The sequence below is a fragment of the Callospermophilus lateralis genome, chromosome 13 (genome assembly GCF_048772815.1).
Source record: "Callospermophilus lateralis isolate mCalLat2 chromosome 13, mCalLat2.hap1, whole genome shotgun sequence".
NCBI lineage: Eukaryota > Metazoa > Chordata > Mammalia > Rodentia > Sciuridae > Callospermophilus > Callospermophilus lateralis.
Window position 1 is genome coordinate 59,532,913 of NC_135317.1, and position 13,565 is coordinate 59,546,477.

At 33.6% G+C, this 13,565-nt stretch overlaps 1 protein-coding gene across 1 annotated transcript in view; it reads right to left on the minus strand.

Annotated features, from left to right (window-relative positions):
- Nucleotides 1-13,565, minus strand: part of Dnah14 (dynein axonemal heavy chain 14) — a 343,676-nt gene that overhangs the window by 231,928 nt on the left and 98,183 nt on the right. The window contains exons 18-21 of the mRNA XM_076872908.1: nt 12,757-13,122; nt 8,871-9,061; nt 5,099-5,350; nt 1,867-1,988 (exon numbers count right to left, since the gene is read on the minus strand). Coding sequence (XP_076729023.1) covers nt 1,867-1,988; nt 5,099-5,350; nt 8,871-9,061; nt 12,757-13,122 — 931 coding nt within the window. The remainder of the gene's footprint in view (nt 1-1,866; nt 1,989-5,098; nt 5,351-8,870; nt 9,062-12,756; nt 13,123-13,565) is intronic.

Here is a 13,565-nt window from a genome sequence, read left to right on the forward strand (position 1 = left end):
TTCTCACCTTCTCTGATCACTTATATTTTCGAAACACTTCCATCCCTGTAGCCCCAACCTGATTCAAGCTCTTCGTGGCTTGGAAGTTGAAGTGCGGAATAAAGGTCTTTTTAATTTTTATGAGTTAGTGTGACTTTGAGTTCTTTTTTGCTTCTTGAATGCTTTCTGGCATGGCAAGTATTTATGGAGAATATCACTGGGGTTTTAGAGACACCTCAACAGGAACCTCTACCTTGCCCTTAATTTTCTTTCTTTTCCCTGCTGACCTCTTACAATCACTCTTCAAGCTCCTGTTCTAAGTGGTATAATTCTGGTAATCTCTTGTTCTGACCAAGAGCTCTTTAGGGTCAATATCTTTCAAGATGGCTTTAGCTTGGAACTTTCTACTGTGTCTGCAAAATCTGTCAGAATTTTTCAACTTCCTCAGTACTGTTGACATTCTGTACCAGATAATTTGGTGGTGATAGTGGTGGGGTCCTGTGTATTGTAGGATGTTTTATAGAATCCCTGAACTCAACCCACTGGATGCCAATAACACCTCAATTTTAACAACTAAAAATATTTCCAGGGTTTGCAAAATATCCACTAGAGGGAAAAATCATTTTTGTTGAGAACCACTGGCATAAGATAATCATGAATTCTTGCACTTCTTCCTTATTTTGCTAGCGAAGGCTACTTCAGAATTCTCTGGAGAAGAGGCAAGCCCTTGTTTCTAATGCTTGACTAGGGCAATAAATGTCAAACTCTCCAGAGAACCCTTCCACTATTCTCCTATTTTCCATCTAGGGTGATAGGCTCTAAATGTTTCTGCAGCTCAGTAAAACTTCTCTCATGGAGATTTCGATCTCCCCTTCTACTAGTCTGGAATCTCTCCCAATCTCTCTGGAAGGAATGAATGCAGTCCTTACAGGTAACTTGGAGTTGGGGGGTAAATTCTCCATACAGAATTTTCCCCTCTAATTAATCTATCATTCACCTCTTCTTTATTCAGATCTACCTCACTGATTTCAAGGCCCATTATTCTTCACTAGTTAAAGGGAAGTCCATAACTGAGTTTTTTTTCTTATCTTTAGACTTATTGTTTAGGTACCTTCAGCATCTGCTCATTAAAAGCCTCCTTTTCAACCTAAGCACACTTAGTAAAAAGACAACTTGGTCACATTTTGAACTTCCTCACCAAGGAGCATGATTTCTCCATTAATAAGGAAATCTTTGGTAAAATGTAGTATCAAAGTTCACTTTATTGATTGATTGATTGCAGTGCTAAGGATCAAACCCAGGACCTTGTGCCTGCCTTCTGCTCTCCCACTGAGCTGCATCACTAGCTGTAAAAGTTTGAATTTAAGGCTCAAAGTCATAGCAACATAAAGAATTTTCTCTTTAGATATAATGTGGTTTCATCTTCGAAGACTTTCAGAATGACTGTAGGTTAATATAATAGTAGATTGTACGATATTTTGTCAGTAGTTTAAATTTTGTCTAGATAACTCATTTGTCTGTACCAATCATTAAAAAAGTTAGAAGCAACTAATTTGAATGCTATGATTGAAATTTGTCAAGGCCATTTCTTCTTCCAATTGGTTCAAAGCAAGAAATTCTCATTCGTGTATAAATGCAACTACATGTTCATCATTCACATCAAAGTCACACTAATATTCCAGAACCGAAAAAACAAATAATATTGTGGCTTGAGAACAAAGGCTTTCTGAAATAAAGATGATGCTTGTACTGTTTTATGAAGAAAAAAACTAACTAATGGTTCAGCAGACTATACTCTTATTTTGTTCACTGAAGAAATGATTTGTCAAGAATTGCATAAAAACACATTCACAACCATGCTACATTTGGTATATTTTGATTTTTTACCTTTGTATTTCTAAAGAATGGAAGATTGGTTCAAGATAAAGCCATTGTTTTTGACAGTTCATCCACACCTCAAGGGTATGAGAAAAGAGTTTAAGGTATTGATCCCATTCATTCACAAGATCCTACAATGATAAAAGAAAACACATATACTTGCAAATCTAAATATATAAAATTACTCTAAGAGTCATATACCAGAAACTGAAATCAAAGCTCATTACCAATCACTGACATAGAGAAAATTATTAATAGAGGGTCACATAAATAAATATAAACTCATTAAAAAATTTAAAGAATGTTTTGAAATTATTGTAATATTTTTCAATCCATAGAGTAGTGTAGGAGAGCTCTAGTTCCTCTACATCCACACCAAAAACTGGGATGATCAATCTTATTAATTTTAGTTATTTCTTCACACATGTAGAAGTATCTCATTTTTACTTTATCGTATTTTTAATAAATAATGAAGTTAAGCATCTTTCCGTGTTTTTTTTTTCCCCCTCCATATATGTATTTGGTCGAGTGTCTCTTCAATCTCTGGCACATTTCCTTATTGGGCTGTTTTGTTTTCTTATGATTGCATTTTGAGAGTTATTTATATAATCTCTATATAAATCCCTTAACAGATACACACTAATATTTTCTGCTAGTTTGTGGCTTGTATTTTTGTTCCTTGAACAATGTCTTTTGAAGAGTAAAGTTTTTAAAAATTTTAATAAAATACAGTTTTAAATTTTCCTTCTGTGGGTTAGTGCTTTTGGTGTTATATTAAAGAAATCTACCTAAAACAAGACAACAAAATTGTTTCTCCTATGTTTTCTTCTCAAAATATTTTTAGTTTTAGGTTTTACATTTGGTCCATGATCTTTGAGTTAAATTTTGTGTAGGCTGTAAGATATGACTTTTTATTTTTGCATGATTATACAGTTGTGCCAGCACTATTTCTTCAAAAGAAAATTGTTTTTACTAACAATTATTTTTGTACCTTTGTTGAAAATCAGTTGTCCATATTTATGTGGGTCTATTTCTGTACACTCTATTCTGTTCTATTTGTGTATCTATCTTATATAAATATAACCCTCTCTTGATTATTGTGGTTTTATAATACATCTTGAAAACTATGTAGTATTAATCATCTAGCTTCTTTTTAAAGTCTTGCAAACTTGCTAAAATGGGTTTGGTTCACTTTTAAAAAGATTTCATTAGATTTTTTTACATAGGTAATCATCATCTGAATATAAAGAATATTTTACTTCTTTTCCAATGTGGATGACTTTTACATCTTTTTCTTGCTTTAATATATTGAGCAGGACCCTTCAGTAAAATGTCAAATACTCTGAGATGAAAAGTGTTCATTCTTTCACCATTTAAGCATGATGTTTTCATAGATGTCCTTTCTCTGTGTTTTTTTCCTAGTCCTAATTTGTTTTAAAATCAGAAATGGATATTGATATGATAAATGTTTTCTCAGCATGTATTAACAAAATCAATGGCTTTCTTTTTTAGGTTTGATATGCTGAATTACATTGATTATTTTTATTTACCAATTGATATTTTTATTTACCAATTCTGCATGTCTTAATACATCCTGTTTTTTTAAATATTGATAGACTTGTTTTTGAAATATTGTTTAGAATTTTTGTATTTCTGTTCAAAAGGATTACTGTTCTGTGGTTTTCTTATTATATATTTGTCTGCTTTTGATATTATAGTAATGCTGGCTTCACATAATAAGTTAGGAAGGATTTATTTCTCTATAATTTTCTATGAATTAATATAAAACTGGTATTTTTCTTCTTCCATTGTGTTGTAAAACCATCTAGGATCAGACAATTCTTTTTTGGGCAGATTTTTAACCTATAATTTCAATATCTTTAATAAATAGAGGACAATTCGAGTAATTTCTTCCTCCCTCCCTCCCTCCCCTCCCCTCTCTTTCTTTCTTTCTTCCTTCCTTTCTGTCTTTCCTGGGGATTAAACCCAGGGGCACTTAACTACTAAGCCCCATCCCCAGTCCTTTTTAATATTTTATTTAGAGACAGGTTCTCAATAAATTGCTTAGGGCCTCACTAAGTTGGCTGAGGTTGCCTTTGAAATTGTGACCCTCCTATCTCAGCCTCCAAAGCCACTGGGATTTCAGGCATGTGCCACCACATCTAGATATCTATTTCTTCTTGATTGAGCTTAGTAATTTCTATTTTTCAAGGAATTACTTGAATTTCCAGCTTCTCAAATGTGTCTAATTTATCATTTATTAACTTTATTTTTACTTTTTAATTAAGGCATTTAATGCTCTAAATATTCGTTTTCATAGGGCTCTTTTCAATTGTCACAAGGCTTAATATGTAATTTTCTCCTTGTTGCTTATTTCTAAGTTAAAAAAATTTGGATTACATTTCTTACATATTCAGATTTTTTTTTAAGACAAAGTTTTGCTGTTTTCCATCTTGACCTCAAACTCATGTTTCTCCTGCCTTCATCTTCAAATACTTGAGATTACACATGGGTGCCACCATACTCATCCAGGTGGTTATAATTTTATTTTTTAATTTTTCTGTATATTTTTCTTTGTTTGTTTGTTGTTGTTTTGCTATTTTTCTGTGGCTCATTTTTATTTTTTGTTCCACATTGATAGACCATGTAAGCTATTTGACTTATCCCTTCTTTGTAATTCATTGAGTTTTCTCTCTAAGGCCCACCTAACTGACACTTTGTCTCTAAACGTTTGTGTATTTCTGAATAATGTGATTTCCATTTGTTCAGTGTATACATTCTCTGTAACTCTATATGTCAATATATTTATATAGATTTATGTACATATGTATGATCAATTATCTTAATTTTATTATTAAATATTTATATTATCACATCTTATTGAATTTTTTGAAGTTTTAAAATGAATTTTTAGATATTTTATGTGTGGCTACTCACTGAAGAATTATCAGGATATACTGAACACCGCTGGTAAAAAGTCATGGCTTGTAGGGTCATATTTTTATATGATCTAAATTTATCTTTTCTGTCCCAATTAAACATTCTGACACTTCTTCATGAATAATAAATGTTCCCATAAAGTTACTTTTAGTATTCAAACCATTAAATATTCATTCTCACTTCTACTTAAGCATGTGAAAGACTTATGTAATTTAAAAGCAAGTGCAAAACTGTAGGATGCAAAAATTAAAGTGAGAAACTGTAGAGAATAAAAACATTTTATCTTTGCCATAAAATTTACCTTAATGGGTTCGAGATAGGGAGATCCTTTAATTGTTGCAAGTAAGATTTGAGATTCTTCTAACTGAGCAAATATATCATCTATGAAATTAGATGAAATTATTAGGATAGAGTATATCTCTGTGTGATGAAGAACTACACGTAAAGGAGTAGTGTTCCAAAGATTGATAATCTTGAATAGCATTTTTTCAAGAGCAGCTTCATTAGTTGCTGAGTTTGATATTTCATTTATTTTGTTTTCATACTGAAATATCTGAAATGAACATATTATTATTTAATATTAGGTGGAGCAAACAATTCCTGAAACATTTAACATGAACAATCTAAATGTATGTTTTAAAAGGTTCATCAGAAGAATTGAAGAACTGATTCCAGTTAAGTTTATATCTTAACTTGAGATTTAATGGCAAAACCTGAATGACATAGTGCTTTCTTCATTCTTAGTGAAAATTAATTTTTTTTCTTATTGTAGTCAATGTAATAATATATACCTATTGTGTATGTGCAGATGGCATTCTTTTGGTTTTTATTTTAAAGAAAATTATATAAAAGATGCCTATCATTACTACTTTAGTAGTTTACATTTTTATTAACCTCAATAAATATTGAGATGTAAGTGACAAAGTATGTGTTGCGTGTATGAAATATATTTTTATTATTCATGTATGTATTTATAATGTTTTGTATAGTTTATAATGATTGATTTTTTTGAGGAGCAAATTTTTACCACATGCACATCAGATAGAGCACTAATCTCTAGGATATATAAAGAACTCAAGAACCTTAACACACACACAAAAAAACAAATAACCCAATCAATAAATGGTACAAGGAACTGAACAGATGCTTCTCAGAAGATGATATACAATTAATCAACAAATATCAACAGTATCTACCACTATTCCCATGTGTCACCTTCACGGGACTGAAGAATGATATCTAATCTCGATGTTTTGATCATGTAGCTCAGCAGGGAGTATTGGGCAGGCATGACTAGTTTTCATAATTTCTTATAAACCTGCCAAAGATGGGGTAAGGATGGTGAAATCAGCTGACTGCTTATGGTCTTAACAGTTTTGGGAAAGAGGCTTACCTTTTAACATACATTATTCAGCCAAAGACAGATAAAAAGCCATGGGACTATCAGAAAGAAAGGATTTTTTAAAAAATATTTTTTTAGTTGTTGATGGACTTTATTGTCTTTATTTTTATGTGGTGCTGAGGATCGAAACCAGTGCCTCATGCATGCTAGGCGAGCACGCTACTACTGAGCCACAACCCCAGCCCCAAGAAAGGACTTTGTGACTAACACCTGAGATTATTCAAAACTAAATCCAGATATTGATCATGTAAGGCAAAATTTCAACCAAGTGAATCTAACACTGTTAAGTCTTTATAGTCAAAAGTTTGGAAACTGATTGACAAATAGTTTTGTTTTCCTATTAGAAGTATCTGAGAAGTTTCAGATGAATCTTAATGCTTATAATGAACCATCTTGTGGTGAACCAGCCATGGGCTGTATGTGTGTGAACTATGAGCATGAATATATTTGTGGACTGGACTGATGTTGCCTCTCTGTTTGGGCTGGCCACATATGTGTCCTTTTCGCTTGCTCTGCCTATGATCCCCACACAGCACCTGAGATGGGTGTGGCCTTCCAAGATGTCAATCTGCTGACCATAAGCCATCACGAAGCTAGACTCAATCCCTTGAAACCTGACCCCTCTCATTAGGGTGGAACTTTCTCGAGTGTCTTCCCCTCAATAAAAAGGGGCTTCAGAGAATCTTCCTCCTCTTTTTTCTGCCTCCCTTGTGGGAGCTAGAGTAGAGGAGCCATCTCTGAAGAATCCCAAGGAAAAGTTATTTTCTCTGTCTTAGTGTAGTTATTTCATGCCAATCCAAGTTCACCTGGAGTGACTCTGAATAACTTAGTTGCATGTTGTGGCACCATCTACCTCTATTATAAAAAACAAAACTTTCTAAAGTGGAAATGATTAACCATAAAGAGATAATGTTCATTTATGTAAACCACTGACCTCTTTCTCTTAACTTTATGACATGTTTTCATGTGATTGGCTTCTCAGAGCTTGTATGACATCTTGGACAGAATGGTTGTCATATGATATCATGATATTGACAGGATTAGGACCTATTCTAGAAAGTTTGGCTGCATGACTATTATCTCAGGGTCAACCCCAAGAAACTCAGGTTTTAAAAAATTAGGGATGAGTTTCTAGGCCAACCCCTGTCTGTCTGTGCACCTATAGATACTTGATAAATTGTTCAATTTCTACAGGATTACCCAAACCATCCAGGAACTCTCAGAGTTCAGTTGAGGTTGCCTGCTGATGGCCACTTCATTCCCTCTATTATTATAGTTCACTTTAAGAAGAAGAGTTCCTTTAGTGCCTGGCTACACAGTACTTTAGGGTTGAAAATATGTTGTTGTTTTTTTTTTGTTGTTGTTCAGATGTCCTGTTCAACTAATTTGGACCCTCCCCAGACTGCAAAGGATATCCCTTTGAAGCTAACCATTCAAGTTAGAAAGGTGAGGATAGCTCACTGGAGCCTTCTGGGATATTATAGGCCACCAATCCCATGTAAGCCTCCTGCTGCTCCTATCTCTGTCTAGCCTAATTTTATTTTTGCTGCTTCTCTCAGTTTTATAAATTCTTACCCTCAAATTAACTTGCCCAGTTATAGTTCCATTAATCCAAGCCTTTGAAAATGAAACTGTCAATGAAATTGTGCTTGATATTCAGCATGGTGGTCTGAGGATTCCCCTGTTGGCATTGACCCTGAATGTTCTGCAATTATCTAGATAGCTGACTGAATTTATCTTTGGCATATAGATTGTTTAGGAGGCTAGAGCAATAAGAAAGTATGATAGATTCAGATAGGAAGCAGAGTAGAAGAGCAAGAGAAGATTTAATAATTACTTCATGATTTTTGGTGTAAGTAGTTGGAAGAATGGAGCTGCCATTAGCCGGGATGGAAATGCTGACCGAGGATAAGTCAAATTAGGGAGATGGAGAATAAAAAGTAAAATTTACGACAGGTTAATTTTGAGATATCTCTTAGAGAAGTCAATAGAAAAATTGGATATACAAGTCTGGATTTCAGGAGAGAGGTTTAGATTAGGACTGGAAATATAAACTAATTTTAAAAGTCAAAGTTATCTTTAAAAATTCTTCTTTTTAAATTCCTTAAAATATTCCCCATGTTCTTCTGTGCAGTAGAATTATAGATGCAATGCTGGTTTTGATTATAGTATGTATACTTTAAACATAAAAGAAGCATATTATAATTTAGGAAGGAAAATAGAAAACTTTTTACCTCCAAAAAACTGGGAAAAATCATAATTTTGTGGCAAATCAAGTTATTGCTAATTAGACATTTCAGATATAATATCAAATTATTGGTAGTGCCATCCTAATACTCTTGATATACTTACATTTTATATAAAATCAGATGCAGTACTTTTGATTTTTCAGTTCCTATAAATGTATAAATTTCTGTTCTATAAGAAGTAGCATTGTTAAATTATTGAATTTGTCACATATGAGAACCAGTATTACTATTTTCTAATCATTTAGATAACAATAGCATAAATGAGTAGCTTACCCACTATTTCCAATTATACATAAGATCCTATCATATATTATCTACTATTTTCCCAGACATGTTATAATTCCAATCCCTTATAGATTTACTTGCCTACTTACAATTGGCTGCTCTAGGATTTCATTCTATTGCTTTCCAACTATATTTACCTTGAGGCTTAGAAGATTCTCCACAGTACAGTTTTTATCTAGGTTAATTGACTTTCCAATAATCTCCTGGAGAGCCTCCCAGTGCCTCTGCTTGAGACACGGGTTTCCCAGTGCTGTGATGATTGGTAGATGTTGTTTAAAATCTGTCACTGATTGCTTAAGATGTGTTAACAAATCATTTTTAGGTAAACCTATAAATAACAATAAAAATCGGTAGGCTTCAATATGTTCATGTTCATATTTTTTAACCAAATGAATTTAAAAAATAAAAATTTCTCTTTAAGTTTTGCTAATTTAATGTAATACTACTCTATCAGTTTTGTGTCTGAATTATAATATAAGATAATGGCCTTTAACATTACCCTTCCATATGAATCAACTATGGATTAAAATAAAGAGAAATGGTTGTCAAGAATAGTAATTAAAACCTAAGACTATCAGAGCCAACTTACCTTGGAAATGTGATAAGAAGAATGCCCTCCATCTATACACCATGGAGTATTACGCAGCACTAAAAAATGACAAAATCATGGAATTTGCAGGGAAATGGATGGCACTAGAGCAGATTATGCTTAGTGAAGCTAGCCAATCCCTAAAAAACAAATACCAAATGTCTTCTTTGATATAATGAGAGCAACTAAGAACAGAGCAGGGAGGAAGAGCAGGAAGAAAAGATTAACATTAAACAGAGACATGAGGTGGGAGGGAAAGGGAGAGAAAAGGGGAATTGCATGGAAACGGAGGGAGACCCTCATTGTTATACTAAATTACATATAAGAGGTTGTGAGTGGAATGGGAAAATAAACAAGGTGAGAAATGAATTACAGTAGATGGGGTAGAGAGAGAAGATGGGAGGGGAGGGAAGGGGGGGATAGTAGAGGATAGGAAAGGTAGCAGAATACAACAGTCACTAGTATGGCATTATGTAAAAATGTGGATGTGTAACCCATGTGATTCTGCAATCTGTACTTGGGGTAAAAAAGGGAGTTCATAACTCACTTGAAGCTAATGTATGCTAATGTATGAAATATGATATGTCAAGAGCTTTGTATGGTTTCGAACAATCAATAAAAAAAAAGAAGAATGCCCTCTACCACAGGATTTCCCAGATTTTTACTGACAAGATAAATATACAGATGGAACAAAAATGAACATTCAGAAGTCTGTCATAGGTTTGGGGACTTTGAAAATTTTCTAAATAAAGAAGAACGTCGAGGGGAAAAAAATCCACCATTTCTATTATTTCACAAAGAAAATACTTTAACACTGAAATGTAGGTGATGACTTGTTCATATGTCATCATTGGTTGGTCCTTGAAAACAACTGAGGTACAGGACTCAAAGCCTAAGCAGTTGAAGGTTCATCTCTTATAACCTTTTACTCAACATATAAAAGAAGGGGAGGCAATAGAGAAACAGCCCAAGTTGGGGACCCTGATAATCTTAAAAAACAAATTTGTACAGATGGAGCTTCTTCTATAAACCTACACTGAATAGTAAAATGTTTTACAAGACCTGGTTAAATAGGAGATCAAGAGAAGAATTTTATATTTGACAACTTTTGTATTTCTTCCTCTGAGAAGTGTCTGTTTAGTTCATGTTCAACATATCTAGCAATTAGAGAAATGCAAATTAAAACTACAATGAGATTCCATCTCACTCCAGTCAAAATGACAGTTATCAAGAATACAACTTACAATAAATGTTAGTGAGGATGTGGAGGAAAAGGTACACTCATACAGGGCTGGTGATACTGCAAATTGATGCAACCACTATAGAAAGCAGTATGGAGATTCCTCAAAAAAATTGGAATAGAACCAGCATTTGACCCAGTTATCCTACTCCTTAGTATATATATCCAAAAGACTTAAAATCAGCATACAACAGTGACGCAGTCACATTAATGTTTATAGAAGCTCAATTCACAATAGCTATGCTTTGGAACCAGCCTAAGTGCCCCTCAACGGATAAATGGATAAAGAAAATGTGATATACATGTGGCTCAGCGGTAGAGTGCTCGCCTCGCATGTGTGAGACCCTGGGTTTGATCTTCACTTATTTATAAGTGAAATAAAGGTATTGTATCCAACTGTAACTAAAAATTAAATATTGAAAAAAGAAAATGTGAAATAGAAACACACACATCACATTATACACACACACACAACACACACACACACAAACATGTACACACACAGCCATAAAGAAAAATGAAATTATGGCATTTTCCAGTAAATGGATAGATCTGGAGACTATCATGCTAAGTGAAATAAGCCAGTCCCCCAAATCCAAAGGTCAAATGTATTTTGCTTATATGTAGAAGCTAAAATCACATTAAAGGATGAGGGAAAAGAGAAGTTTGGTAGATTAGACAAATGGGATGAAGGGAAGGGAGGGGAGATAGGAATAGAAAAGGCAGTAGAACTAGGTGTGGTGACACATTTCTGTAATCCCAGCAGCTTGGGAGGCTGAGACAGGAAGATAGTGAATGCAAAGCCAGCCTCAGCAACTTAGTGAGGTCTTAAGCAACTCAGCAAGACCTAATCTTTAAATAAAATATGAAAAGGGCTGGGCATGTGGTTCACTTGGTAAGGCCCCTGGGTTCAATCCCTGGTACCCAGGGGGGAAAAAAAAAAAAAGACAGTAGAGTGAATAATTTTCCTGTGTACATATGTGAAAAGACTGAAATGAATTCCACCATCATGCACACCCACTAATTAGAATAAGGTATATTCTATGCTTGTATAATTATATCATAATTGATTTTACCGTCATGTATGACTAAATAAATAAAAATAAAAAGGAGAGACAGAAAGAACAAGCAAACTTTAGATTTTTCCAGTTTCAACTTTGACAAACAACAATATTATTTCTGTGAAACTATGGCTATAGGAATGTGTTGTCTACTTGTTAATTCATATATTGTTCTCTGAGACATGTACATAGCAAAACACTGAAAATGCACACAATGAGTATTATTTTAAAGCAGTGAGACTAATGTGCAGCTAGTTTTTCTTTTTTCTAAAAAATTTGTGATAGCTTTATTTCTTCTATAGTTTAGGGATAAGCAAAATAAAATTTTGTATTGTTTGTTCAGGGTTTTTTGTTTTTGTTTTTTGGTTTTGCTGAGTGATAAGCTAGGACTCTAACAAAAACAAAACAATCTCTTGGCTAGGTGAAACAAAACTTTCCTCCTGGAAAGGATATGATCTTATAGAATCCTGTCAGAAAGAGTCTCTCTCCATTGGCAAAATTTCAAATTTGATGATTAGCACCAGGGAAACCTCTCAGAATGACTTTTTAGCTGTTTCCCACACTGCCCAAAGGATACATAGGCATAGTATAGAATTTGGGTAAAGATTCTGAAGGTGGGCCTCTATCATTAAAATACCTCTGGACAATACTCTAGCAAGAGTTAAAATCTGAGTCAAGTGTCTGGAGTTCTACCACAGAATTGACTTTTGTTTACTTTATTAAAAAATTCTTTAATGTTCTTATTGGTGCATTATAATTATACATAATGGTGGGGTTCATTGTTGCAAATTCATATATGTACACAATATAACAATATATTTTTTGTCCAATATTATTCTCCAGTATTTCCCCTTTTCTCTCTTCTTCTCTCCACCTAGCTCCTTTCCTCTACTCTACTGGTTCCCTGGATTTTCATGCAGTATCAACTTTTAAAGGAGACAAAATTTGTTATTACTTCTTCTTATTATTATTGGCAAAGCTTTAATCTCTTGTTTCAGCAAATAATTCCTACCGAAACTACTATATTGTTCCTCTAGCCATAATGGTCAACCAAAGACAATGATTACATTGCCCAGAGGCCATATTTTATGTAATCCTAGGTGAGTGAGAAAATTTGAGAAACACATTTTTACCTTTTTCTAGTACAATGATTATATTGAGCAATTTTGTAATAGTTCTCTGTACTAATTCTACATCAATACTTTGAAGAGAACACTTCCTCCATTCCCAAAAGTACTTTCCCCATTCGTCTTGTGCTTCCCATAACATTTTCCTCAAACTTAAGTCACATTCAATGTCAGAGATTTCTGAGAGCACAATATTTGTAATTTCTTCCATATTAAGAGAATGCATATGATATTGGTGATTGTCAAAATGATCCTGATAGCTTGAGTAGGTTTTAATTTTGTTAACCAAACTTGCAGCTTCCTCTGAGAAAGTCCGAATCATTTCCATTGCCGTTTGCACTCGAGTACCAATAAAAAACAGAACAGGAGTTCCTATCTAAAAAACAACAATAGTCAGACATTCTCAGAAACCAAAACATTCAGAAATTACACATTTTGCTGACAATTACATTAGTATATAATCCAAGATCTAACATGATAAGTGAAGTTGGAACTATCATTACATTAGGCTCAGGCAAAGACCTAAAAAGGTTTCAGGGGGGTTTAGTCTTTTTTTTAATGCTAAAGGTTCCTTTGGGACTCTTGAAGCCTCTGGTAAGTTAGCAGCTCTGCTGCTGATGGTTGCCTACATTCATTCATAGATGAAGAAAATGCTAAATTCCAGTTAGAGGTTACTGAAAATAGAGATATAATTTTATTTCCCATTGAAGTTCACATATTACTAACATTCTGTGAATCCCAGGTTAAGAATACTGGATTAAAATTTTTTAGTTATGATACCACAGAAAGCAAATATCTATATGCATAGTAAGGGA